Source organism: Nyctibius grandis, chromosome 9 (assembly GCF_013368605.1).
Source record: "Nyctibius grandis isolate bNycGra1 chromosome 9, bNycGra1.pri, whole genome shotgun sequence".
NCBI lineage: Eukaryota > Metazoa > Chordata > Aves > Nyctibiiformes > Nyctibiidae > Nyctibius > Nyctibius grandis.
Genome location: NC_090666.1, coordinates 21,430,234 through 21,457,847, shown reverse-complemented (window position 1 = coordinate 21,457,847; position 27,614 = coordinate 21,430,234). Strand labels below are relative to the sequence as shown.

Here is a 27,614-nt window from a genome sequence, read left to right as displayed (position 1 = left end):
GAGAAGGCAGCGCCTTCCCTGGCGGATGTCCCATTTCCCCAAATCTGGTCAGCCGCAAGCCGCGATGTCAGCTTGCGCCTCCATTGGCCAAGGAACAGTGGGGTCCTCCAGGGCCGGGAGTTCCCCCAAGACCACCGGGAATTCCCCCGGGGCTGCCATCTCCCCATGGAGAGGAATCTCTCCTGCATCCTCCCTGGGGGACACTTTGGCGAAGCCTGCAAGCTGGAGCTTCAGACTTCCAAGGCGTCCCCAGCTGGGTTTGGACAAGCAGCACTGCCTCCTGGCCACGTCCCCAGCCAGGCTGTTCCTGTCACCTCTGCGACTGACTCATCCCCCAAAAGGAGCCACTGTCCCACTGCCAAGGAGCTGCTGCCCCGGGGCCGAGCTCTCCAGGTCCCCCAGAACAATGGGGCCATTTCCAAGCTGCCAAATGCCCCGGGGACGCTCCCACACTCCAGTCACTGCATCCCATGAGACAGGGCTCAAATGCCAGCGGGTTGCAGGGAAGGAACAGCAACAATGCAGGAGGAAACAGCCTCCAGCGCCACAGGCTGAGCTACAGAGGGCAGGCGGCCCTGTTGCCACCAGGACATGGCATCAGAGCGGGCTGCACCCAGCCTGAGCATCCCCAGCCCTAGAGCATTCCTCAGCATCCAGCCTACAAAAGTGATTTGAGGGGGTAGAGGAGGGGCTGCCATCTTTTTGATGGGTTTCCCAGTTGACCGGCTGCTCTGTTGCACTGGTCCAGCCCAAGTCATGCTGTGCCGACCTGAGGCTGCTCATTGGGGTTCATCGCTCAAGCTGGTCACACAAACCCGGTCCACACAAAACCACCACAACTGCGCAGTCGGGGTTAGTCAGAAAGGAGGCATGGTGTGCCAGAGGAGCAGAGACAGGCTGCATGCGGAAGGGCTGGCACCTCCCAGCCTTATCCCCCCAGCTCCTGCCCTGGAAACAGTGAGTGAGAAGTAGCACAGCATGCGACCGTCTGCCCTGAGCCCCCTCCTGGTCGTCAGTCCCTCCTGCCTCCCCCAGCTCGCCTGCTACCGCAGCCTCGCTGCCCTTCTTGCCATGCTGGTAGGAAAGATGGGGAGGTGCAGGACCAGGACAGAGTGAAAGGATGCTGTCGGCCCCTGTCTCTCTCCTTATCCCACACCTTGGGATCCCATCCAAGAAACACCCCAGTGAGTGGAGGGAAAAAGCCAACAGGAGGGTGCCAAGCATGGGATGCTGATGGCAGCATGGAGCGGTGGGTTGCAGAGGAGAGAGGAGGATGGAGAGGAGGAGTGATTAACGTGGCGGTGGGTGTCTGGAGCCCGGAGCTGTTTGACCCATGGCGAATTTCTGGCTTGCCGAGAGCCACCCACTGAGCCCCTCTGCCTTCCGGAGCCGCAGCACTTACAGGGGTTGGAGTAAGGGGTTTGTGGCGAGACTGGGAAGGCTGGGGTGGGGGGAGAAATCTCACCGCCGCCGGAGGGTGGGCTGGTGGGGGAGGCACCCTCCATCTCTTCGAAGGCTTCCTTGTAGCTGTGGAGATGAGGCTGGGGGAGAGCAGGAGAAAGGGTCAGTCCCATCCCTACAATGGGCACAAACCTCCAGGACATCCCGAGAAGGGAGTAGAGAGGGCAAAGGGAAGGTTTTCACCTCCTCCCTGCTAACAACCACCACCACCAAAAGCATCAGAGACCCCCAACCCTCCAGAACGCCACAGATGCTACAAGTCCCATACCCCACTCCAAGCCTTCTCCCTCCCTTGAACGGCTGCACCCCACCAGCCACCCCAGCACACCTCTTTGGGCCTCCCTCCAGGGTTGGCCGCGATGGTGCTGACAACCTCGGGCGAGAGGATGGTGGGGCTGCGGGGTGAGCTGGGCTCCGGTGAGCTCTTCTCATAGTGGCTGTCGCTGGGGGTCCGCTTGTGGGCAGGGACGGCACTCTCCTCCAAGGGCTTCTCCTGGGACTGCACCCCTGCAGGGCAAGCACAGCGGGGAGATGGGTGAGGAGGCACCAGCCCAGATGGGGACCAGCAGGAGATGCTCCAGGGCTGATCCGAGAGGTCTCCCCGGGGCCGTGTGCTGCTGAGAGGGCTCTGCCTGGCAGAGATGGCAGCTTCAGCACTCACCTGTGTCTAACCCCCGGACCAGCACGGTCAGTTTTGAGCTGGAGCAGACATACTCTACAGCGGTGGCCGTGGGCCAAGCAAAAAAGCAAGGCAGGGTTGTGGCTAGTGGCTGGATCGCTGCATTAGCCCTCCCAAGCACCTCGAGTTGTGGGCTCAGGGACAGCATCCCCTGGCAGTGGGTGCGAGGGGCATGAGCATCCTGTGAGCAGCCCCGTGAGCCAGCCCAGCTCTGCCAGCCAGGAGAAGGGGACGCTGCCTGCTCCCGCCCTGCAGAGCTGGCGAGGACCAGGACCTCCTGACAGCGTCACGGTGGGAAAGGGCCAAATCCCCCAGCACGGGGGTGGCCGCGTTCCGCTGCATCCCTGCTCCCACATCTGCATGCAGCTTCAACCACAGCAGTGGAAAAAGCCCATTTTTGTGAGCCCCCAAGGCAGAGGGAGCACTGGGTTGGGAGGAAGGACCCTACAGAGGGATGGTGCAGGGAACCCAACAAACCGCTGATGATCTCCTACCCCCAGCACGAAGCCTTCCTAAAAGGGGAGATCGGCATCTCCTCTCCATCTCCCCCCAAACCTCCCTCCCAGACCCCAGTGCCAGGAGCCACCAGTGCCCACAGCCTGGGGCAGCATCAAGGGGCTCTGAGACCCTGGGGGGAAGAAGGGAGCAAGCAAGTCACTACAGGAGAATGGGTTTCTCCAGGCTGTTGGGGTTTAGGTGGATCCCACTAGTGATCCCCATGGGCTGGGAGAAAGCCCAGGAACAGGGACAAAGCCAGCGCAGGGCAAGGGGGCTTAGGGGGCTGAGATAAGGGGTATGACCCCCTCTCCCAGCACGCAGCAGAGCCCAAACACACCCTCCACCCCAGCTGGCTTGACAAAGAGGTTTATTAGAGCTCAGGGCTGATGGTGCCGGGTTCGGTGCAAGGGAACCACGCAGAGCATCACGGGCACAGCTCAGAGCCCCGCGGGACTCCCGCTCCTCCCTGGGACGTACACGGCAGCAGGGTGACCCCCGGTCTCATCCCCACCAGCACAGCTGACAGCACCGTCCCCTCCACCTTTCCCACAGAGCCAGGGAGCGCTCATGCTCCCCTTGGCCCAGCACACTGCAGGGGGTGGAAAAGAGAGAAAGGAAAAAAAAAAAACACAAAAAAAAAAAAACCCACAAAAAAAAAAAAAAAAAACCCCAAAAAAAAAAAAAAAAACACAAAAAAAAACCGAGGCCAGCATCACGCTCCAGGAAATGCACTTTTCAAACACCAACTCCTTTCCCACGGGCTGGCGGAGGAAAACCAGCCATCAGCTGCTTCCCCTCGCTCCCCGGGGCTCCGTGCGGGACCCACGCCTCGCACCCACTGACCTTCCCTCTTCACCACTCCGGCACCCCGCACCGAGCTTTCCCGGCCCCAGGGAAAGGGCTGGGAGCACGGGAGGGAGGTGGCCTGGGTGCATTTCTGAATAATCAGCCCAGTGAATGGCAACAACAATAAAATCGAAGCTCGGGCGGGGGGAACAGGCGGCCGGGCTGCGAGGCAGGGGATGCAAGCCAACGGGGCCGGCTCCAGCCGCGGAGGCGGCCTGGAAAATTCCACTAAGAGCAGCTTTGAAACACAACTCCCCAATCCCTTCTGCAGGTGCTCGCCGGCGTGGGGGACGGCCATTAAAAAGGCCCATGGTGGGGACAGGGGGACGGAGAGGGTCTCTGGGAAGCTGCCCTGCAGATGCGGTGACCAAGCATCATATAGGGCCACCCTGTATCTTTTTCCCGGCTCCTCACTTTAAGGGAATGAAGCCCTGAATTGCAATAATAGGGAGAAACAAAATGGGAGGGAAATAAAGCAAACCCCTGCATTTTCTTTTCTCCCCTCTGCTTTAGCAGGGTGTCCTGTATGCTGCAAGAGCATCACCAGGAGCATCCCTTGGCCCATGCCAAAGTGAGCTGCAGAGATAGCGTGCTGTGGAGCGGCAGGGACCGGGCTCCTCGAGCCACGCACGCCTGCCTTTCTTTGCATTTTTCATTTGGGAAGCACAAACGGTAGCTCACCGCAGCCCGGCTGTCAGTGCACATCACACCCCTGCAGCGTGGGACCCCTCACTCCATCCCCAGGGCTGCATGTCACCCAGCCGCAGGGTGCTGGATTTGGCCCATCGGGACACCCGGGAGCTCACCAGGCTTTGGCTGCTCCACTCCCCAGACATGGAAAGCGGCCGGGGCCGCAGGGAGGGGAGAGAGGAGAGGGGAAAAAGGGACTCATTGTTCGGGAGCCGAGAGTGGGAAACTTCATGGGCCGCCCGGAGCAAAGCCTGGAGGAAACCCAGGCTCTGAGCACGGCTTCCCCGACCCCCCCAGCTGATTTATGGGCTGGAAACTACGGTTGAAAAACAAACTCTCCTTTCCCCCGCTCGCTGTGCCCCCTCGGCAGAGGTACAGCCTCCCTTAGCCATGGCCCCCCCACCAGCTCCCCAAGGATGCCCTGCCTGGCTGCAGGAGTCAGGGTTCCCCACCGCAGTTGGAAGGGGGAACAGCAGCCTGTACCCCACTCCCCACACTTGCCCCACATCACCTCTGGCACTGTCACTTGTTCTGCTGCCCATTTCACTCCCCAACCTGGCAGCAACCCTCTCCCAGCGTAGTCCTGCCCTTGGACTAAACACAGCTCTAGGGCTGGGGAAGGGCAGCAGCACAACAGCTGAGGAAGGAGGAAACAAGGGGGATTTAAACCCCGGTGATTTTGTGGCTGGGGAGCCGGGTTTTTGGGCCAAGTCAGCAGGCAGCTTTTTGGGCATGAGACGCTGGAGCTACTGCCGGCTAAGAGCCGGGCAATGCCCTCACGGTGGAGATGAGAGGGCAAAGCAGCATCCCACGGCCCTCAGGGTGCGGCACCCCGCAGTTAAAGCCAGACAGGGACACGCGATGCCCAGGGAAAAGAGAGGTGCAAACTCGCTCCCTACCTGCATGAAGAACAGCAGCAGCTGTTGCCCTGTACCGCTCTCCCCCAGAGCCCAACTCGCCCTGTCCCACCAGGTGCAGATACGCCTACTGCTTCCCTCCTCCCAGGGCACCCCATTGACGTGGCCTCCCATGTTTCACACAAAAATGAACACAGCCGAGGGCCCTCCCTCACCCACCCCCCAGCTGCAGATGGACCCATGGCGGAAACCACCGGACTGAGGCAGGTGAGACCCTGCCGGGCTGGGAACTGGCTGAACATGGACTCCGTGGAGCTGCACCCCAGCCCTCGCCTCCCCAGGGGGTGAGCCACGTCCAGGGCACAGCTCGGAGGGGCTGGAGCAAGGGACTGGATCTGGCCCAGCAATGAAACCTCACCAGAGAGCAGTGCCAGGCTTGGATGTGACGCAAAACCAAGCGTGGGCAGGGAAGTCTGTACCCAGGGCCAGGGGCTCCCTCATCACCAAAGGAGGTCAAGAGGGGCCCTGAGCATCGCCCTGCTGAGAAAGAGGATCAAGCCTGCATGGGGAGGGTCTGCTGAGCCTCCCTCCATCCCACAGCCATGCAACACACGGAGCACTCAGCATGCAGGGGTAGGGGAGGAAGGAGGGAGAAGAGAGAAAAAGGGAAAAGGAAGGAAGGATGAGAGGGAAGAATGGAGAAGAGGGGAGGAGAAGGATGGATGGGGAAGGTTGGAGGACAAGGAGGGAGGTGGAATGAACGAACCGGAGAAGGAGAAGGACCGTTGCTGGTTCAAAGGAGGACGGGGGGCTTTGGTGCTCTTGTTGAGGTCCCGGAGCTTGGCGTTGTACTCTGCCAGCGTACCAGGATGGGGGGCGCAAGGAGGGTGGGAGGTCACAGGGGACAGACACGGTCCCCCATGGGGAGAGGGAGGGGTAGACAGGACAAATGTCACGAGATACAATAGGGAGAGAGAGAAAACAAGAGAAAATATTAGTTAGGCTCCAACAGATGAGCCCAGGGTCGCCCAGAGAGCTCAGACCCTGCTTGGAGCTACTTTCCCATCACCCAAACTGCCTGGCTCCAGGCACCACTTAAACCCACATGGGAAATCAATGGTGGCTCCCAGCCACACATGGCCTTGTGCAATGCCACAAATGCATCTTGTCCCAGGGCTGGGACAAGAAAGGATGACCCCAGATGCCTCGCTGGGAGATGAGGGGGACTTGAAGGACGGCAGGACCGGCCCCTGTCTATGGGGAGGTGCCAGGGATGCCAGCACTCCCCTGTCCCATCTCTTACCCTCCATCACCAGTGGGAAGCGGGAATGGGAGCGCTCCCCTGCCAGGCACAGAGGAGGTGTGAGATGCTCCTCGTCGCTGCGCCAGGACACGCAGGCAATTTATAGCAGCGGGGAATGTAAACAAACCCGTCCATGTCCCACCATCCCCATTGGCAATCCCCTCCCAGCGCTGGCTTCGGGACACTTTGTTCCCACCAGAGGTCAGGCCGCCCGCCCGCTCTGTCCCCGCCTCGGCACAGACAGCCAGGCTTTAGGGGGGACAGGTGGCCATGGGCTGGGGACCATCCCCAGGACGCTTCTGCTCTCTGAGAAGCCCACTGGCTGCAGGGGGATGAGACTGACTCCAGCCCAGCCTTAGCGACCTGACCCCAGGGTTGCAGGGGATGGAGTTTTTGGTAGACACCATCAAACATCCATTTCCCACCCACTGAAAAAATACTGTTCCTCCTCTCCTGAGGGCTCTCCTCTTTTCCATCCCATTTTTTCCCCTCCGTAGTTGGGGAAGGATCTGCTCCTTATAATATTCAGTCCAGACATACAGTGCGGTTTGGGCATCTGTGTGTCCTTGGGTTTGTTTAAACCCTCTGCACAAGCCCTGGGTCCCTCTGTGGATCTGGCCTGGATCACCGAGGTCGGGTTCGGATGGATGCAAACTGCCCCCAACAGCTCTGCCACCCACCCCTGTCCCCCTCCCCACCACTGGCACCCCTCCTGCCCCCTGCCCTGGTGCCACAGTGACTCAGCCCCCGTGCCTGGGAGGTTGGTGCTGTTGGATTTTTCCAGCCAAGCCTTTTCCCCCTCCCTCTAATGCCGGGCGAGTTTCTGGACTGAGCGCAGAGCTGGAAGGGACGGAGCTGCCAAGCCCCAGCATCACGAGCTGGCCCCCAGCCTGGCCGCAGCCCGGAACCCTTCCCAAATGTCGCTCTGCAATTCAACAACTGCAGCCAAAGCAGTGGGGAGGGAGGGCACTGAGCTGCTGCAGGGCCACGGCACCTCCCTCCCGGGGTTCTGGGACCCTCTGCGTCCCCAAAGCCCCTGAGCCAGAGCCATGGGAGGGCAGGGAGTCAGAGGACGCGGTTTCCCCTCTGCAGCACGGAGCAAATGCCTTCATCCAGCCACAGCACCAATGCTCAGTGCTGCACCCAGCCAAACATTGCACCAAACCCCTCTGGCAGGGCTGGGAAATGCCTTCCCAGCCCCTGACCACCACCCCAAGGCCAGGTTCAGCTTCAAACCATCTGGGGCCAACTGGCTGGGCCACTGAAGCAGAAAGGCTGCTGCCAGCCTGCACCTTAGCCCCCCAACTCTGGTAGCACCCCGGCTGCCCGGGGAGGAGGTCCAAGCACGGCGGAGGAGGTCCGATCACCAAACCCAGCACTCTGGGGGGAAAGCAGGGGCTGAAATCAGGGAGGAGCCCAGCTACGTTAAACACAAGGCAAGTGCTCTGCTGGGACCTTACACCAGAACACGCTCCAGGCAGGGAGAGCATCATGTCCAAGGTGAGGTCCAGGCAGGACATCCTCAGCCAGAGCTGAAAACATCTTCCCAAACTCAGCCACAATCTCATCGAAAGGGAGAAATCCCCCTGACACCCAGCAAGTGGCCCTGCCACAGGGGACAGACCAGCCCCATACCCCAAAGGGGTGAGGATGAGGGGGCCCGACCCCCTCAGCCACCCCTTCTCCCCAACTCTGGGCGATGCTGCTGCAGCCGGCGAGCTGCAAGGGCGGGGGGGTCTCGGCGAAGGAGAGGGGTACAGGCTGCCCCCCTTCCTGGCATGCTCCCATGGCGAGCGGTCCAGTCCCAAGCCTGGATCTGGCACAGACGAGATGTCGCTGCATCTCCCATCCCCAGCTCCACCGTGCACCAGCCCCGTAGGCTCCGGCTTCTCGGGACATGCGGTGCCCCCCGACCCCCCAAGGAATCAAAGCGTCCTACCTGCCACCCTGTGGGCCACCAGGCCCTCCAGATTCAAGGGCTCTTCTGCAGACCTCGACAGGTCTTCGTAGCTGTCCGGTCCCTTGGGGGGCATCTGGGTTTGTGTTGGGACAGTCGGGGAAGGCGGGGAGGACACGAGAAGCTGCTGAGACACCACGGGGCTGTAGGAGGTGCTGAGCGGGAGGGTGCCCACCAGTGCTCCCGCCGGGGCACGGCTGTAGCTCCTGAGCTCTGGCACCGGTGCTGGCTGATAGCTGTAGGGCGAATAGGTTTCCCGGTACTCATGCACCCCATAGTCCGGCTCCCCAGGAGAATAGGCTTTGCCCCCAGGCTCGGAGACCACAGGGCTCATGGAAGTGCTGAAGGACCTTGGCTGGGCCACTTGCGGAGCCGGCCGGGCGTAGAGACCGGCGATGGGCTGGGCCGAGAGGGAGGAGAGCAGGGGTCCCGCCGGCTTGTCCTGGCGTGAGGCGGCAGGCACGCTCTGCGATTTGTGGATGGCGGGCGCGAGGTCCAGCATCAGGACGTCGAGCGCTTCGATGGACTGCTCGATCTCCCGGCGGGAGGGAGCCCGGGGGAACTCGGGCATGCTGTGGCTGTGCGGGGGCACCAGCTGCAGCGGGCTGGGCTGGGGGCTGCAGCTGGAGACGCTGGGGCTGTGGCTTTCCATGCCACCCTCCTGCAGCCGGGAAGGCGGCCGGCTCCCTCCTTGCTGCTGCCAGGAATTCAAGCCCCTCTGCACAGCCTCCCGGCTGCTGGTGCTGCGAGCCGGGGCCTGGGGCAGCGCTGGGGTTGTGTCGTACTTGGCCGTGTCCACCGTCGGGAAGGACCGGGAGCGATAGGCACCGGGGTGGTCGTAGCCGTACAGGTAGGGCTGGGAGCCAGGCAGCGGCTGGGGCTGGAGCCAGCCCGGGGCGTGGGAGCCCGGCGGGCGCTGCGGGTAGCCGGCCAAGTGGTCCTGAGCAGATGCTGAGGGCCGCACGGAAGGCAGCGGGTCGCGGAGGTGGTGGCCCATCAGGGCGTTCTGGTTGTTGTAAGGGTAGCCGCCGTTAGAGAGCGGCTCGCTGTCATACAGCCCCTCTTTCAGCAGCTTCTCGGCCCCGTTGCAGCTCGAGGGGCCGTTGGGCAGCGAGGAGAGGCTGCCCACCCGGGGCGCCTCCTGGTATCCGGCCTCACTGGCGGTGGTGGTGCCATCCAAGGAGGAGAGCGTGCCCAGGCTGCCCACGCTGTGCCCGTCCTGGTTGGGCAGCTCGTCGTCCAAGATATCTGTCTCCCGCTCAGCCACCATCACTGCGGCATTACCGTTGACGTGCACCTGAGCCGGCACCACGTGGCGGCCTGGCATGGCAGGTAGACGCGCCGGTGCGGGGCCAGGCGCGTGGTTGTGCATGGGCGGCGCGCTCTCCAAGCCGAAGCCAACGAGGAGACGATCCAACTCCCGCTTCTCCTCAGGGCTCAGCACTGCCTGGCCGCTGGGCACCCCGGGCTCATCGGTCCGGTCAGTCTTGGTGGAAGCAGTGGAGTTGCCCGAGTCGCTGCTCACCGAGAGCGTGTGCTCGACGTGGTTGGGCGCTGCCGAGAGCGGGAGGCGGGCAGCGTTGACGGTGCCGGTGCTGCCGTGGAGGGAGTCTTTCTTCTTCACTTTAGCGTAGAGGCTCCCGTCCAGGGGCCCTTGCGTGTGCCCAACCTCTGCAAGGGGAGAAACGAACACGAGACCCCAGATCAATTGCTGGCTCTCTGCACGGAGCTAATGGGTCCCATTAGCTGGTGGTTTCGATCTCTTCCGTGCCGCCGGAACACTTAATGACCAGCATCGCCGTCTCCTCGGCACCCTCCGTGATCCCACAGGCGCCACCATGCAGAGAGACACCGGAGCCAGACCCGCCCCCAGTCCCATGCCCCCATGACCCCCCACTCCACACGCTGTCCTGCCCTGCCCTGCAAGCACCGCCTGCTCCACTGGGATCCACCAAAATCCCCGCCCAGTTCCAGGCATCGTTCCTGGCAACTCCCCGCCATGGCTGGTGAGGGCTGGGGCTGCCCACACAGTTGGCCGTCGCTTCACCACCGCCCCGCTGGGCTCAGCCAGCCCTGAAGGGCCACACGGCACCGGAGAGGTGAACGGGGAGGGTGGGGGAGATGCACCACAGGCCGTAGGAGGACGGGCGGAGGCGGTCAGGATCCGGCCTCGTAGCTCTGCGTGTCTCCAGTTGGATGGATGTACTCAGCCCACGGGTGAAGGACAGATGAACCACAGACCCACCTTCCCCCTCCCTGCCCGCTCTCCTCCCAGATGATGCACAGATCCAGCCAGCCGCCCACCCTTGACATTTTCTTCCCTGGCTACAGACAGGCACCCACCCTTTCTGCCCTTCCCCTTCCCTCTCTCAGCCCGGGTGGATCTGCACCAGACCTTTCCTCACTGCCGGACGCTGCCCTGAAGCTCCCGCAACAGGCAGCACCTCTGCCCAACCCCAAAAATGCACCACCTCCTCCCCGGGGAGGCACCGACCACCCCGACCCTGCGATTCGAGCCTGGTGCAAGCAGCCCGCTCCACTCCACAGCCCCAAAAGGCTGGGGGGCAGCCAGGGCACAGCAGCATCACCACTGGCAACCCTGCACCCCAGCTCCGAGCCCCCCTGCTCCCACCACCCCGAGCAGCCCCAACACCACAACCAGCTGCACCCTTTAAACCTTTCCAAATGGGGCAGCCGGATTTTGGGGGCACAGAGGGACCCCAGCCACCGAGACAGTGATGGGGATGGCCCCCAAGCCGTGTCCCCCCCGCCAGAGCGTGCGCAGCACAGACTGGGCTACAGACTCCTGTTTTTCCAGCTCCCCAACAAGGTTTCCTGGAAGGGCCTGCGAGCAGCGTTAAACACTTTCTTTTGGAGGAAAAAATGACTCTTCCCTGGCGGGGGGCCAGGCAGCTGACTCAGGGACGGAAGATGGCCCTAACGTGATAGTGTGAAATCAGAGCGCTCCTATCTGTGAGCAAAACACTTCCGAAAGCCAGCCCTGAGCCGGGGAACGGCTTAACCAGTCCCACGCCGCTGCGCCCGCACCCCAGCAGCTCCCATGCTGCTGACCCCCTCGCCATAGAGCAGAGGGGGGCAATTACACCCAGCATGGGTCCTACCAAGTCAGGGCCCCCTCCTCACCGCTGATTTTCCACTCCCAAATCCCCGCCGGCAGCATCCCAAGGAGGCAGCCAAGCCCCAAAGCCCCTCCTTGGCTTGAAGATGCCCCAGGACCACACAGTGAGGTCCTCTCCGGGCACTTGGTGCGGGAAAGGATGAGGATGGTGTCCACGACTTCTCCTGGAGACTCAGAGCTCCTTCATCCAGCTGGTGTAGCCAGGAACCGACAGCGTTTGACTCCACAACACCTCCCGTACAGGGGAAAATGGGGAGAGGGGGAGGGAATCCCTTCGCATGGAGGGAGAAAGGAAAAACCAGCATGTCCAGGGGCAGCGTCAACACCGGAGAGGCCCACATCGCCCGGAGCCAGGCTGTCGCCCAGCCCTCCTGTCTGATGGCAGCAATGGGTACTGGCCGGTCCCGGGAAACAGGGCAAGAGCCAGGCTGGGGGCTGGGATAAATAGGGCAGAGAAATAGAAAGGAAAAGGGAATAAATAAATATAAATGAAAGCACGTGGCACCAAGGGAGAAAATAGCTGGGAAAGGCTTTAATTAGAGTGTGGGCTGGGCACCGTCCCACAGCTGGGAGAAACATCTCGAAAGCGGGGTCAGGATGGGGCACAATGCGGTTCATGGCAGAGCCAGAAAGCCCTGAGTGCCCCGTCCCACCTTCCCTGGACTCTCCAGCCAGGCAGGGACGTGGTGGGGTCTGGTGGCCCCTACCCCGAGAGTGGCAGTGGGGTAGCAAGCAAGGAAGGGGCCATGACATGTCCACCATCAGCCGGGCCCTCATCCCACGGCTGTTCTGCCCCACACCTGACTGCCACCCTGTCCTCATCCCCACGTGTCCCCTGGGCTCTGATGCCAAGAGCCAAATCCTGCTATTCCCCACCACTTCCAGGCCCGCCCCCCCCGGGCCATGCTATCTCTCATACGGCCATCCATCGCTTATCACATGAGAAGTTGAATAAAATCCCCCAAAAAAGACCAAGGGAAGAGGGGGACAGGCTGCCTTAGACAAAGCAGCTGTCCCCAAAGCAGCAGCTGGTCCCTGTTTCCCAGGTCCCTGTTTGCAAAGTGTTTGCAGCTCCCAGCAAGGTCAGATTTCGTCCCTGAAGATCAGAGCAGCTCCAGCCTGGCAGGCTGTGCCATCCCAGCATGGGTTGGCTTTGCCCAGGGCTCAGCCCTGGATGCAGCTCCGCTCTTGCTCTATCTGCTCTGGCTGTATGGAGGTGGCGGGGGGGAAGCACTGAGACCAGCCTGATCCTGCCCCTGCTGCCAGGCTCGCTGCCCCAGCAGGGCAACGCTCTGCCCACTGCCTCCCCAGCACCCTGCAGCTCAGCCCAGGAGAAAAACTGGTCCAGGGCACGCATGACAATGGGATGTGGGGGGTCAGCTCACATCCCCAAATCCCAGCCACCTGCCTCACGCCCAGTGGGGTGCACCACAGGGCATCGTGCACCAGCACAAATCCTGGCTGGGGCTCTGCACCAGTGTAAAGGATAAGGCTGGGGCACTACCGTGTCGCCCCTAGTCCTGCTCCCAGCCCACCTGCTGCCTCCACTCCCTGCCATCCAGAGACCTGGCTCCGGGGCGCCATCTCCGGAACATCAGCCAGCAAGGAAGATCCTGGGGTCCTGGCACCCTTCATAGGATAAAGGATACAGGCTGATTCCCATGGGGAAGACCTCAGCCCCGCTCGCTCTGGTTTCATCCTGTGCCCAGATATAATGGCAAGAAGTAACCCCAGCCCCCGAGCTGTGGGTCACCGTGGCGATGAATTTCGCACCCACCCCCAGCCCTCTCCTTCATCCCATCCAGCTCAAAGAAAAGCAAAGTCAGGACTTACCAAAGGGGACGGGGAAGAAAAGATCCCAGGAGAAGAGAAGGAGCTGGCAGCAAAATCCCTTTCCTTTGCTCCTTCCAGCACCAGAACCTTCCAGGGGGACCTGGCGTGGTGGCAGCTGGAGTGGCGTCCACAGCCAGCTCCGTGTGTCCGTCCAGGACAGGAGCCGAGACAGCTCGGGGCTGGCTTTGGTTGGCGTTTGTCCCTTTGGCTTTGCTTTCTCTCTCGCGGAGGGAGCTATTCCCTCCCCAGCGCCGTGTCCAGCGGGGGAGCAAGAGGGACACCCTGACAGCAGCGGGGTGCCGGGGGGGCTGGGATACGGGGTACCCCCGGGACACGGGGTGCCGGAGGGGGAGAGGAAGGCAGCAGAGGCAGGAGATGGGTTGGAGGCGAGAAGGTGTGGTTGTGCTCCCCTCCACCCCGGACCACACAGGGACGAGGGAGGAGCAGGAGGGGAAGGGGAGAGGCACCAGGAAGGCGGCTGAGGGCCGCCCAAGCCTAAGCCCCAGCCCAGGTTAACCCCAGCGAGGTGCGGGGAGGGCGAGAGCCGTGGAGGGAGGACAGCAGGACAGACAGCTCCTAGCTATGAATATCAACTACTTCCTCCACAGGCAGGACTGCGCCGCGTTAACTATTTCCTAGGCACCACGGACAGACAGCCGGACAGCTTGTCCCCCCTGCACCGGCTGCTGAGCAACACCCCACTGAGTGATCCCCCACCCCAGTCTGAGACCCCCAGCCCTGCCCAGCTCCTGTGTGCACCCACATCACACCTGTCCCCAAAAGGCAGTGACACCTTCGGGGTGGGGATGTCCTTTCAGGCCACATGTGATGCTGTAGCCCAGCCGGGACTGCAAACCCAAACATCTTGCTGGAGACTTGAGTTTCTCCATCTTAAATAAATACGCAGCCGAAAAGGAGTGGAAAGCTGCCGCGGCCAAGCCACCGACCGCGCTCTCTGCCAATCCCAACCCGTTTTCACAACCTCCCTTTTCTCTTCACCGCCAGCGCCGTGGCATGGCACAGACATGCCAGCACTGGTTTTGGGATGGCACGTGCTGCCCTGTCCCATGGCAGGAGGCACAGCATGGATCCTGTCCATCCCGGAGACCCCTGTGACCACACTGCTCCATCCTGGGCAAAATCCACACTGGAATGGTGCTGACAATTCACTAGTCCAGGTGACACCGAGCCCACCCCGTGTTCAGGCCCCTGCTTGAACCCGTGCTCAAGCCTCCACTCCTTGATTGATCCAACACACTCAGCAAAACACGAGGCTCCCCCCACTCTAATCCACCAAATCGTGCGTCTCCCACAGCCCTCGACCTGCCCTGCCACAGGCTGCCTGCTGCTGCACAACCGGAGCAAAAAATAAAAAGGCAGGGAAGCAAGCAAAGCTCGGAGGTTTTGGGAGGATGCTGACTTGGCGTGTGCCACTATTTGGGAGCAAATGGGGCTGTGAGTCAGGGGGCTGGCTGGAAACGCTGCTCTCATCCCCTGCCATCAGCCCTGTCTGGTTCCCAACTCCAGCAGGACCAAACCCCATCACCCCACCACATCACAACCCCAAATACCAGGTCAGAGGACAGACCCTGCCCTGGGAGCAGCCACGCTCCAGCTGAGATGTCTAGCCAAGCCTGTGGATGCTCCAGCATTTCTCCCATGGGGAATAACCAGAAGCAAAGGGGAGACACTCCCCGTGGATCCCCAACCAGCCCAGCCGGGTCCCCACTGCCCCCAAAAACGCTCACCCCACTGAGCCCTTACCTTGCGGCAGCCAGCCGGAGCAGAGAGTGACGGAGAGGGGCGGGATGGGGAGGGGGAAGTGAATTCCTTCGGCTTTAGTCAGCTGGCGAAGGCGAGAGGAGAGCCAGCGGCTCCCCTCCCCGCCGAGCCTGGCCAGGGGACGGATCCAGTGGCGGGGGGGAGAGCAGCAGCCTGCCGGCAGCTCCGGGGATGGCTTTAACAGCTCCGGCCTGGCCCATTTGGCTCCCTGCCTCTGCACAGCCTGGCTCGCCCTCCTGGGCAGCCTGGCCCCAGAGAAGTGGGGCAGGATTTGACCCCACTAGAGAAGATGTACCCAACGAGATGCCCACCCTCCTGGGGAACCAACGGATGACAGTGACCCCACTTAGGGGCTTGCTGCCCCACAGAAAGGTGCAGGACCAGCATCCAGCTCAGTCTGGGTGGCTTTGGGACCCCCCAAGCCTTTGCCACGCAGGGGGTCAGGCTCTGCCATGACCTCCCATGCCTGGAGGGGTGGGATGCTCATCCTGCTCCCCACCCCAGCCAGCCCTGACCTGCCGCACGGGGCTGAGCTGCAGGGGAGCCCCGTGCCAGAAGCATGACTCAGGTGGGGATTTAGCAAGTCTCCTGCAGATGTTGGATTTGGCCAAGTCCTGGCCACCCCCCTTCCAGCCCTAGTAAAAAGCGGGAGCAGGCAGGGCCGGGGATGGGGATGGTATGGAGGTGGGAGACAGGCAGGAGGGGTGGATGCTGTGTGCAGCAGGACGAGCCACTGGGTCCAAGGGACAGCCAGTACAAGGAGCTGCTGGGTCAGGGACACACGCCCAGCCTTTTTGCATTGTCTCACACCACCCCAGGATGGCAAGGCCCCATGTCCCCACACCATGGTCACACATGCAGACCCTGGGGACAGCATCTCCACCAGCTCCATGCCAGCACCAGCACCCTGTTCTCCATCAGTGCTGGTCTTCACAGCAAAACCAAACTAGGCCATAGATGTTCCCCATCACCTTTGCCCACCTCCCTCTGCAGTACCCCAAAATTTTCTCTGCGGTGATCCTCCAACGAGCTGCAAATGCAGAAGTGCCACATCCAGCCACAGGTCTCCTCCTGCCTCCCTGGAGCCAGCCTGGCCCCCCAAGGAGAGCCAGGGCGTGGGGAGCCAGAGGATGGCAAAGCATCCTTCATCCACCCAGGATATGGGACACCTGAACCCCCAAAACAGCCAAAGGAAGAAGCACTCCATCACCACCCTTCAGCCTCCAAACACTCCCTCAGCCAAGTGATGGCTACGGGGACCACCACAGGAACCTGCCACGCAGCTGGCACCGACCGCAAAGCCCCGTTGAGGAGGAGGAAGGATGACAAGCGAAGCCATGAGTTGCTTGGGGACACTGCTTACCTCCCCGGTGCCACGTGGGGATGGATGACAGGCAGTGGTATGGGTCTGCAGGTGTACCCCAGCACACCCCACTCTTGCCAAGGACCACAGGGCAGCCCAAGCCTGGCAGGCAGCAGGGATCCTGCCTGGGTAAGGCAGGAGGGCAAGCTCACCAACGGGGCCAGCCTGTGCCATGGGGGTGGTTCACAGAGCAGCCCCCGCTTGACACACTCAGCTGGGTTCCTTCTCGGACAGAGGGAAATGTGGGGGTTCAGATACCCCTCTCATGCCCCCTGCCCTGGGTGAGCTTGGTCAGCCAGTGACCCTGCTGCGACTCAGTTTCCCCTTCCCCGCCACCCTGCAGATAAGTACAGCAGAGGCGAGGGTAACACCAGGACAGGCACCATCCCCAGCAGATCTCCTGGTGGATCCCCAGCCATCCACCTGCCCCTCCAGCTTTGGGGTCTCACAGGGTCCCCCCCACCCTGTCAGGCACCCCCTCAGCCCAGATGGTTACCCCACACTGAGCCAAAGCCACCAGAGAAAAGACATCTACCCCCACCGAGAGCGGCTGTGGCCAGCAGAGACGCGGCGCAGGGGGGACCCACCGGTTGGCGGGCAATCCCGATCCCGTTGGCCCGGGCTGCGGCACCGGTCTGCGGGGAGTCTTCGCTGAGCAGCAGGGACAGGCAGTGGCAGGGACGAGGAGTGGTGGCTGATCCGGCCCCGGTGTGGGTCCCCGTGCCAGCCTCACCCCTCCTCCGCCCCCGGCCGCCGCTCGCTCGCGCCTGGTGGTGCCAAAAATGTGGCGTGCAATTCCCTGACCAAATAAGGCGAGAACAACCATAAACAGGGACCCCCCTCGCACCGCTGGACACCGGGGTCCCCATCCCGGCCTGGGACAGGCTGGAGAAGAGGAAAAGTGCCGACAGAGAGGGAGGAAGACAGGACACCACCGAGCCCACAATGGCTCTCCCCACTGCTGCTCAAGGTGCCCCATGGGACGGCCGGCAGGAGACTCCCTATAGATGGGCTGCCTCTCAGCTGCCTGCACTGGCACGGGTCAGAGGGCAGCCTCCTGCCTCTGGCTTCGCCCTCCCGGCTCATCGCCAAACCGATTGCAAAGGTGCCCTCGTTCCCCACCGCCGCCCTCCCTGCGGGGAGGACAGCCCAGCCACGCGTGGAGGGACCTCCACAGCCCTGACACCCGTCAAGACCCCCCTGAGGAGACAGAGAGGAGCCCTGGGGTACCTCTGCAGCCCTGCGAGGGGCTGGGAGTGCTGTGGCTCTGCCCCGGGGGCCAGAGGGGAACACACACCCACCGAGGCACTCAGGTCTCTGCAGGCAGGAGGGAGCTGCCAGCCAGTCCTTCCAGCTCGGGGCAGGGGCAGAGCCATGGTCTGAGCTCACGGTGGGGACAGGCGTCCCCTCCCCGCCGCATAGCTGAGCGCACGTGTCACAAGTTGCCTGTTTACTGCCCTGTGCCAAGGTAGGTGCTGTGCCAGCTCCGCGCAGCCACTCCGGGTCCAGCCCCATGTCCCCACCTCAGGCAGGCACCCCTTCGCCCACCCCGGACACCCAGTGTCCCCACTCTCCCCTGCGAGCCCAGCCGCCCACAGCTTCCACTCAGAGCAGCCGGTGACCTTCAGGGACGTCAGGGACTGCAGCTGTCCCCGCTCCAGGGACGCCTGTCCAGACCAGGCCAGGAAAGCTCAGGCATCTGCTCGGCCACAGGTGGCTTCGCCGCCGGGATGGGAGCCCACCACCCTTTGACACACAAGTACTGCCTGTTCCTGCCAAACGGGCGAGGGTGGTCAACTCGCCACATCCAGGCAGATGCTCAAGGGGCTTTTCCCAGCTCCAAACCATGCTGAGGACCCTCCAGGGCCAGTGAGGTGTCCTCATCCCTCAGGGGAAACTGAGGCATGGCTATGTCCCACCATGCTTGTGCAGCAAGCAAGAAGCTAGGAGACATAATGGCCTCCCCATTAGGTCCTGCCTCTGAAAGACTTGGGGTCTGGGTCTCCCAAAGCCCTGGGACGTGAACCAGGGCTGGACCCTGCTCTTTGCAAACAGGGTATTGAAAGCAAAAGCACCAGAAAAAAAGCTTGAGCTCCCTGGGACTGCTGGCAGGAGGGAAACTCCATGAGATCTTCCTCTCCCATCCCACAGCCACGCTCCTCCAGCAGCAGCCGCCTGCCCCCAGCTCTGCTGCCCGCCAGTGTCCCCTTCCCCAGGGTGATGGGAATTCCCGCAGGGACACTTTGGCCACCGACTGCCTCATGAGCTCTAACCTTTCTCCAGGTGCTTGCCGGGCAGGGGCGGCTCAGCCCAGGCACCCTCCGCGCTGTCCTCACGCTGGATGTTGAAGTTCTCGTAGGAATCCCACCGGATGAGCGGGTCGGATGTGTTGTAGTCCACAGAGACGCTGGGCCCATTCTCCAGGTGCTCCATGCCTGGGAAGAGGTGGGATGGTCAGTCAGGGTGATGATGGAGCCAGCGCAGGTGGGACGGAGGGAGGACATGGAGATCAGGCAGGCAAGGGAAAGAGGGCAGAAGCCGTAGGGCAAGGCAGGAGAGTCACATAGGAACGGGGGCACTGAGAGGGATGAATGAGCATAGGAGAATGATCAAGACCCACAAACAAGGTGTACAAGGCTGGCTGGGGCTTTTGGGATTGCCTAGGGACAAGCAGACTGACAGCAAGCGTGCCTAGGTCTGGACTTTTTGAGTGGAGGGGGGGCCCTCTGTTCCCAAGCACCCCCTCCCTCTCTCCTGAGCCAGCAAATGCTGCAGAGAGCGGCCTCCTGGAGTAGAGAGCCAAGGCGATAGGGCATCCATGGGTGCTCCTAGACCAGCATTGCGGTCTGGACCCCTCATCTCACCCTGGTGACAAAGGGACTGCAAATGGGGCAGGGGGAGGTCGCAAGGGAGGCAGCAGGGGATAGAGCTGAGGAGCAGGAAAGGAGCCAGCACCCAGCTCCAAACCCCCGTGGCAGTGAGCCAGCCGTACCTTGGATCTTCTCGGGGCCGTAGGAGAACACGAACTCCACCTTCCCGTACTCGGGGAAACGGTCATCTGGCAGGGAGAGAGCAGAGCAAAGGGACCATCTCCATCCATCCCTCCAATAGCACACAGATGGCCACCCCAAACATGCCCAGAGCGCAGGGCACCCACCCCAGCCAGTGCAAGGATGGGAGCTGGCAGGGGATATCCTGGCATGGGGCAGCACGTCTCAGCTCCCAACCAACCAACCCCATGGATGAAGCAGGGGTGCCCTGCTTCATCAGGGGTGGATCTGGGGTGGCTGCCCAGACATCCCAGCAATGGGAGTAGTGTCAGAAGGGCAGGAGAAGCAGGTAATTTGGGTGGGGAGGTGCCAGGGCAGTTACCTCTGAAGGCCTCGTCCAGGTCCTCCTTGCCAAAGACGACGTCGAGGTCGTGCACAGCGCACGTGTGGAACTGCACGCGGAAAATCACGTCGCGGGTTGGGCTGCGAAACTTCTTGTGGTAACACTTCAGCTGCAGAGGGGAGCGAGAACTGACCATCAGGACGAGACCCCAAGGCTGAGAAAGGGGGAACCGGGGGGTCCCGAGGCACATGGACCACCTGTCCCTCAGCTGCTCCCCACGCAGGGGGCTGAGCCAAGGCTCCTTACCAAGATATCACCCTTGAGGAGCAAGCCAGGCTCGATGGTGATGCAGATGCCCATCTGGCTGTCTCCTTGCACGTTGCTGCAGATAGGGACAGCGGGAGGACATGAGCTGCGGTGCAGAGCCTCCCCCGCAGAGCTCCCAGTGCCACCTCCACCAGCCCCTTACACCCAAACCCAGACAGGAAAGGTGCAAAGCACAGAGCTGACCCTCCAGGTGACAGAGGAGGGTCCTGGCCCCCATCCCAAAGGGCATCCATTCCCAGGGGGAGGCAGACAGGAGCGGGAAACTGAGGCACAGCTCAATGACGATGCTAAAAATCGTGGGTGGGAACGTTTGACTGGGGTCTGAGTGCTGGGGCTGGGCTATTGGGCTGTCCACCCTGCTCCTGTGGGTCAAGCAGAGCACAGGACGCAGAGGGAGAGCGCTCGGGGAAGGCTCTCCTCCCTGCCTCAGTTTCCCTGTCAGAAGCCCTCCCCTCCCTGGGCGCCGGGGGGCTGCCTCTGGGAGGTGGCGTCAGCAGCAGGGGACGAGGGAAGAAGGGAGTTGGATTTCACAAGCAAGATAAACCTGGAGTTTATTACCGGCATCCCAGAAACAGTCTATTAAAAGCTGAAAGGCAAGGCTGGGATGGCAGTAAATCTCAGCTACAGGGACGCCCGGCTGCGGAGAAGGGAGGTACTGGTTCAGGGGGCTGAGCTGGGAATAGCCCCCAGGCGAGGGGCTCTGCTCTCTCCGGGGGTCCCAGGCTGGAATGTGGCCCCAGCGGGGCAGCGGGAAAAATCAGCTCCTGCTTTGCCTTTGCCAGCGCCTGGTCTGGAAGCAGTGTGGGAAAATGGTGTCGGGGTAAACCGTGGGGAGGTTAAAATGGGGGGAAACTCTTTATTCGGGAGAGAAAGAAAGCTTTTAGGACGATTCCGGGCAGGAGGAGCAGCCCTTTGGGGCAGGGAGAGGACAAATGCCTCCATCCCCCAGGGAGGGCGAGGTGTCCCCATCCCTGTCCCCACGCCCTCCGGGGACACCCAGCCCCAGGCTCTGCGCAGCCCCGGGCTCCCTCTGCTGATACGCAGAGTCACTACAGCCCTCCCAGAAGAATGGTCCAGTATGGCCCAGTATAGCCAGTTACCACCTCCGAGGGAAAGGAAGCCCCTTTTTTTGGTTCCCTGGACCACAAACAGACTAAGCACAGGGCACCGGGACCGCGGGGGACTTGGCCTTGACCCTCTCCATCTCCCCCACTTGCCAAGCCCACCACTGGGGAGAAGGGAAGCCCCCAGCCCCACGATGAGGAGATAGTTACTAGATCCCCGAGGTGTAGACGGGCTGCATGGCCTGGTAGATTTTCAGGAAGGGCCGACAACCTGGAAGACATCAAGGCGGGGAGAGAAGGCGCACTGCTGTTAGCCGGCAGGGTGGAGGGGCCGGGGTAGGGATTAGTCACGGGGGAGAAATACAAACAGGGAGGGAGCCAAGGCAAACAGCCGCTCCCCGCCCCGGCCAGCCCGCACCAGCCATGGGCAACATCTGGGATGGGCAGAAAGGGATGCTCCAGATGGGGTGGGAAAGGGGGAAAGCCCCTATAGCCCAGTTTGGGTCCTGTAGGACCTGGGGCAAGGGCTGGGCTGGGGATGGTGGCGAGATGATGGTTTCTGAGCATGGGACCACTTCTGAGTTCTGGCACCAGGCTGGTACTGCATCCCAAACGCCAACCCCAATCTGATGCCATCCTACCAAAAGCCGTTGGAAAAGCCTTGTCACCCTGCAGCTCAGGTCAGTGCCCAGCATGCGGGGGGACATCCCTTGGGGGCACCTCGGTGGGAAAAGGGTAGCATCCTGCTAATAGAGGTAAACAGTCCCAGAGAGTGCAAGGGAAATTCAGATTGCCGAGGAAATTGTGGAAAATATCCCCCATGGAGAGCAAGCCCAGCCAGGCAGCGTGGGGCGGTGGCATGTGCATGGGGGCCGGACTGGGGGGAGGCATGGGGGAACCTACCGCCTTTTGACTCGAAGTTGGGGATGCCGTGCATGATGACATGGTGGAGGAAGAGGGGCTTGTTGTTCATCTTGATGCTGCCGGACAGGAGTCCGCTGAAGTAATGGATGTATCTAGAGGGGAACACAGGCAGGTCAGGGACAGGACCCACAGTGGAGCACTCCCCTTGGCCCCCCTGCACCCAACCACCCTGGCCACAGGGGCGAAACACACGGCAGGACCCACCTCTTCTGGGATGGTTGTCCCACTGGCACCACCTTGTCCTCGTAGAAGCGCTTCATGGCAAACCTGTCCAGAGCCTGGTCAGCACTGTAGGGATGAGAGGGTAGATGAGGTCAAAGGAAAGCATTGGCACCAGCACCCCAACACTGCCGAGATGGAGGTCAGCAGTGGTCCCCAGGGCCACCCCGGGACCACGTGTCCCTCTCACCTGGCCGAGATGTTGCTGTAGTGCATGTAGGCAGCCACCACCACCCCCAGCCGGCCGCGGTTCCCCTGCGGGCACACAGCAGAAGGGGGGTCACAGGGGCTGCAGTGCCTGCAAGCACCAGGGCACGGCCGCCCCGCAAGCGGGCAGGCACACACCGGTCCCTATACACATGCACTAACCCATATGCACACCCCAACCCTTATATACACACCAGTGCACACACATGCTGACCCTACCAACAGCCCAAGCCACAAACCACCATGTTCCCTGCGTCCCTTGGCCTCTGAAGCTGCTCAGCCTCATCCTGCAGCCTCCCAGACCCCTGTCACTGTGCACCCCAGGGACAGGGTCCGGCCCACCTTGTTGTGCAGCACCACCACGTTGTGTGCCGCCGCGTTGAGCCACGTGTCCATGGCTTTGCAAATGCTGCAGATCTTCTCCAGCGCCGGGGTGTGCAGGTCAGGCCACCCGAAATCCAGCACCTGGGTGGGAGTCGGGGGCACAGCCAGGGGTCACATCCATGCTGGGCTCTGCCCCCTCCACGGTCCCCAGCCTGTCAGCATGCAATGCCCAGGGCACGTACCCAGGGTGGGCACTGCTGCATTGCCCTGACGTGCCTCTCCCAGTCTCTCCCCCAACCCTGTACCCCACTGCCCAGACCCCTGCCCTGGGTGAGCCATTGGGGTCCCAGATCTCAGCCCCACCCAGGTCACTCAGCTCAGCTGCCCAGGGCTCCTCCATGGTCACAGGGATGGGGATGATGCCTTAGGGAGGTCTCTAAGAGGCCACAACAGCCAGGTTTGGGCTGGGGATAGGGAGGGTTAAGCTGAAACCCCACGAACTCATTGGGAAGTCCTGGTGCTTTCCTCTGGGCTTTCCCTCCTCTGCTCCTCCACCAGCTGGGTGGGATAGAAAGGGTGGCTTTTCCTTCCCTAAACTGCTTGCAGAGGGGAGCTGGTCCTGCAGACAGCCCTGCCCCAAGCCCCCGAGCCCCTCTGCTCCCCACAGCTGTGACTCACCTTGGGGTGAAGTTTGCTGATATCATGTCTCCGCTCAGAGAGGTTGAAAAGCTTCAGGGAAGAGCAAAGACAGAGTGAGGGGACACCTTCCTCCCTTGCTGCCACCCCTCACCTCTTCCTCACCTCAAAGCCTCCCCAAATGCCCCCATGAGAGGCTTCCCTGGACACATTAACCCTGGTAATGCCTTGTCACGGGGCAATGTAATAGCTAAAAACTCCCACGGGGTCCAAAAAGGACAGGAAAGCTTCAAGGCAGGAAAAAAAAATCCATCCATGCTGGTGCAAAGACCCCTCTCACCAGAGTCGAGACCAGCTGGAGGTGAGGATGCATCACCCCAGCCTCTGCAGCACCTCATCCCCAGGGCCTGAGCACCCCAGCCCCTTCCCCAGTCTGGCAACGACCCAGCCATGCCCCTCACCACATAGTTGTTCCCATGCTTGGACTTCAGCATGTGGGCCACCTCACGGAGGTTGCTGCAGAAGCTCTGCTCCTCAGCCGTGCTGGGGTAGGAGACGGCGATGATCCGCTCCGTGATGTACACCAGGTCCAGCTCGCAGCTGCTCTCCATGGCCGCGGTCAGGCTCATGCTCCTGGGTGAGGGAGGGGACCGCCATCAGGACATGGTGTGGGAAGGGGATGCAGTGACCCTTCCCCACCCTGCACAGCCCCTGGGGTTAAGCAAGGGAGGCTGGGATACGTGGGGATGCAGTGGCAGGGCTGCCTGCAGCCTTTGCCCTGCTTCCAGCCCTGTTGGAGTGTCTTTGGGATCCCAAGTTGGGGATGGTGGGTCATAACCCCTGTGCCTTCTCCATGGGGAGCATCTCCCAGCTGTAGCACATCTGGAGAAGCAAAGTGTTGGCGGGGCACGGGGAAGGTTCAGGCAGGGCAGAGATGGTCACCAGAAGGGGAAACTGAGGCACCCACCTGGATGTTTTGTGGCGTGACTGCCCGCTCCTGGGGGATTTTGTGGCATCCTAAAGAACCAGAGAGCAAAAGCAAGTTACTGCTCTGACCCAGCCTGCAGCGAGCACAGGGGTCCTGCAAGAGCCAGGTGTGATGGTGCTGCCAGAGGATCCCATCCCCGCCACGCTGTGCACCGTAACACCCCCAAAATATCGCTGTCTCCAAATCCCACTCGCTGAGCACCCCAGTGGCACCAAATGCCCCAACAGCACCATGGACCCCTACCACAGCCACAAGCAAAACCCAGGTCTCACAACCCCAGTGCAGCTGGAACCAGCCACTACGGGCACTGAGGGGCCGGTGCCTTGGCACAGGGTCCCAGAGGAGCTTTGAGGAGGATGCTGTGGTTGGTGGGACAGTCTCAGGCACGTTACGAGTCCCTCCAGTCTCAGCCGGGCTCGGGGCACACATCTGGCAGGACAGAGCGGCTTTGGCCCTGCCCAGGGCAGGGGCAGGTTCGCTGCCCGAGCAGCGGCGAGGAGCCAGCCAGGCACGACGGTTTGCTTTGGCCCCGGCTCCGCAGAGCCAAATGCCGGGAGGAAATGTTTGAGCTCTCAGAGCAGGAAACTTCTATTTATGCATGTTCTCCGGCCTCAAGAATTTCATCTGCAGCCGGTTTACTCGGTGACTTTGTGACCTCAGCCGAAAAACAAAGCAAGGTTTCCAAAAAAAACCGCTAAGGAAAAACACACTCACACCTCATTAGTTTTAGTATCTCCAGTTAACAAGCAGGAGTCATTTAAAGACTCATCTCGCACAGGCAGCACGTCCCGAGCCCCAGAAGGATCGAGAAACAGGAGATGTGCCCCACAGCCAGCTCCCGGGATGCCCCTTTTGTCCTCAGAGCTGCGGGACCTGCTGCCACCCTCCTCGGGGCTGCAGCACCCCGCAACCAGCACGGCCAGAGGTGACGGGACGAGGTGGGAGAGGTTTCCCCAGTGCCCTTCGCCCGCCATCTCCCACCCGGCGCAGTCCCAGGGCTGCTCCCACGGGCAGCCGGCATCACCCTCCATCAGCCTCGCAACCCCCTTTCAAGGTCAGGCTGCCCAGAGGAGCGGAGCTGGGCTCAGGAGACCGCGGGGCCCGGGGACAAGTCTCCCCTCCCAGCTGAAGCCACTCCAGGAGGCAGCAGCATGGGGTGCATGGGTAGCTGTGACAACCTCCCCCCCAGGCTGTCCCCACGGTGCCCCAAATCTCCTGCTCACGCCAGGAACTCCCCAGCATTTCTGGAGGCAAAGGACGAGTTAAAACGCAGCAGAAAGGGAGGTAAAACCTTCCCTAGGCAGAGTCAAGGTGCATAGAGCAAGCCTGAACCTGACCGTGGGCTTGTCCCTGTGTCACCCACCAATGACCGGGATGGGGTCCCCACCGCGGGCTCTGCCCCAAACCTTCGCAGCACAAGATGTCTGGGGTCCCCCACCTGCCAGCCAGGGGAGCCCCACCAGCCCCTGTCACCCCACCTGGCCGCAGCAGCCTCCCACACCGCAGCCTGGCCCAACAGAGGAGCTGACATGGGGCAACCGGGACTCGCCCCCCTCTCCCGGCTGAGGAAACTGAGGCACGGGAGGGCGAGCGAGGGGGGGACACGAGAGCCCCTCTCCCTCTCCATACCTTGACCACAGCGAGACCCTTGCTCATCCACTTCCAAGGCACGGCAGCTCTGCTCCCGGCACCCTCCCGGCCCGGGGGAGCAGGTGCCCGTGGCCCTCCAGCATCCCCCGCCCCAGCAGGAGCCCCCCAGCTCTGCCCCGCTCCCCCCGATCTAACCGCAGCCGCGCTGCCGTCTGCTGCCAGCCCCTGCATGAGGACGAGTCAGCCCACGATCAGCTGATAGGAGCAAGTGCTCATGTTATTAAACACTCCTGCCCGCCGCCGGGCTGGGACACCCTGCAAAGGTCCCCTCTGGAGCAGAGACCCCAGCCAAGCCAGTATGTCCCAGTACAGCCCAGCACAAGACAGGCTGGTCTCAGCCGCGTTGGGTTGAAGACCCCCCTGCCAGCCCCATCAAGCATTCGCCTCCCTGCCCCAGCCTGGCTCAGCAGGTCCCCAGGCTCTGGGCACCATCCGGAACCCACAGGTCCCTTCTGCTTGGAAAGGGTGACGCGAGGCACGAGAAAGGCTGCAGAAATACCAGGAAACTTCCCCAAAAGAGTGCAAAGATGGTAAAGGGGGGTCCTGACTGCCCTGCTAGATTTTTCTACCTGTGGATGGTCTTTCTCCAACTCAGAGAGGGGCTGGAAACGTCCTGGCCAACCAAAGGGATGGGCCAAAGTCGGCTCCCAGGTGAGGAAGGCTTTCACCCTCTTCCTCATGGGAACCACCCTACCTCCATCCCTCGGGTCCCAGCCCCGGCACGCAGGGAGGCCGGCGAGCTGGCTGCAGGCAGGGGGAAGCCGTCCGCGTTGACTTTGGCAGGGCCTTTGTCTACACTGTCTTAGCAATTTCATGTCCAGAGATTAAATAACATATCCCCGGCTCCGAGACAGGAAAGCCGGCTTTGCAGCAAAAGCCCCAGCCCCCGCTCTGTTGGGCTCCGCCACCGCCTCTGCCACCGACCCTGGGCACCCCGCTTGGCCTTTGGCATGGCCATCATCACCTTGGCTGTCAGGGAGGGAGGGCTGGGGGGTCCCAGGGATGTTGGGGGATCACGGGGACATCCCACGGTGAGGGATTTTGACTGCTTGCAGCAATGAGACAGGCACAAGTGAGCCCCCAGGAGGCGTTGAGGCAGAGACCAGCCTCCATGGCTGGTAGCACTTACCAGGGCATCTACCTGCTTCGTGATGCTCTCCCCCGGGGATGGCTGGAGGCAGGCAGGAGGAAGGGGAGGGTGAGAAAAAGGCAAGCGAGAGAGAAGGAGAGAGAGATTGAGAGAGAGACATACACAGAGAGCAGGGAACAGGGTCAGAAGTTCCCCCCTGGCTATTTCTGGCCCTTCCTAGGAAACACGCCGCAGTCCCGTTTCCTTCCCTGCCCGCCAACGTGTCCGCTCTTCCTAAAGGTCGGGAATCCCTCGAAACCCAAGCACGGAGCTGGGGCGATGCTCCAGTACCGAGGGCACTGCCGTCCCACCTCCCGGCAGCTGCCCCCACGCTGGGCCGCTGTCACGGATGGAGTGCGCTCGGCCGAACCCTGCGCCCGCTCCACGGCAGGCACCCGGTGCCCC

General features: G+C 62.0%; 1 protein-coding gene across 10 annotated transcripts in view; it reads right to left on the bottom strand.

Moving 5' to 3' along the window:
* TNS1 (tensin 1) overlaps positions 1-27,614 on the bottom strand; it is a 54,969-nt gene that overhangs the window by 16,829 nt on the left and 10,526 nt on the right. For 3 of the 10 annotated variants that reach the window (XM_068407327.1, XM_068407329.1, XM_068407330.1), the window contains exons 3-19: positions 27,210-27,251; positions 24,410-24,459; positions 23,904-24,075; positions 23,485-23,535; positions 22,825-22,947; positions 22,466-22,530; positions 22,261-22,344; positions 22,036-22,148; positions 21,343-21,403; positions 20,048-20,123; positions 19,781-19,910; positions 19,401-19,466; positions 18,682-18,843; positions 8,274-9,962; positions 5,798-5,884; positions 1,790-1,968; positions 1,403-1,541 (exon numbers count right to left, since the gene is read on the bottom strand). In XM_068407327.1, the coding sequence (XP_068263428.1) occupies positions 1,403-1,541; positions 1,790-1,968; positions 5,798-5,884; positions 8,274-9,962; positions 18,682-18,843; positions 19,401-19,466; positions 19,781-19,910; positions 20,048-20,123; positions 21,343-21,403; positions 22,036-22,148; positions 22,261-22,344; positions 22,466-22,530; positions 22,825-22,947; positions 23,485-23,535; positions 23,904-24,075; positions 24,410-24,459; positions 27,210-27,251 (3,289 nt within the window). The remainder of the gene's footprint in view (positions 1-1,402; positions 1,542-1,789; positions 1,969-5,797; positions 5,885-8,273; positions 9,963-18,681; positions 18,844-19,400; positions 19,467-19,780; positions 19,911-20,047; positions 20,124-21,342; positions 21,404-22,035; positions 22,149-22,260; positions 22,345-22,465; positions 22,531-22,824; positions 22,948-23,484; positions 23,536-23,903; positions 24,076-24,409; positions 24,460-27,209; positions 27,252-27,614) is intronic. The other 7 variants (XM_068407334.1, XM_068407335.1, XM_068407332.1 and 4 more) reach the window with 6 other exon arrangements.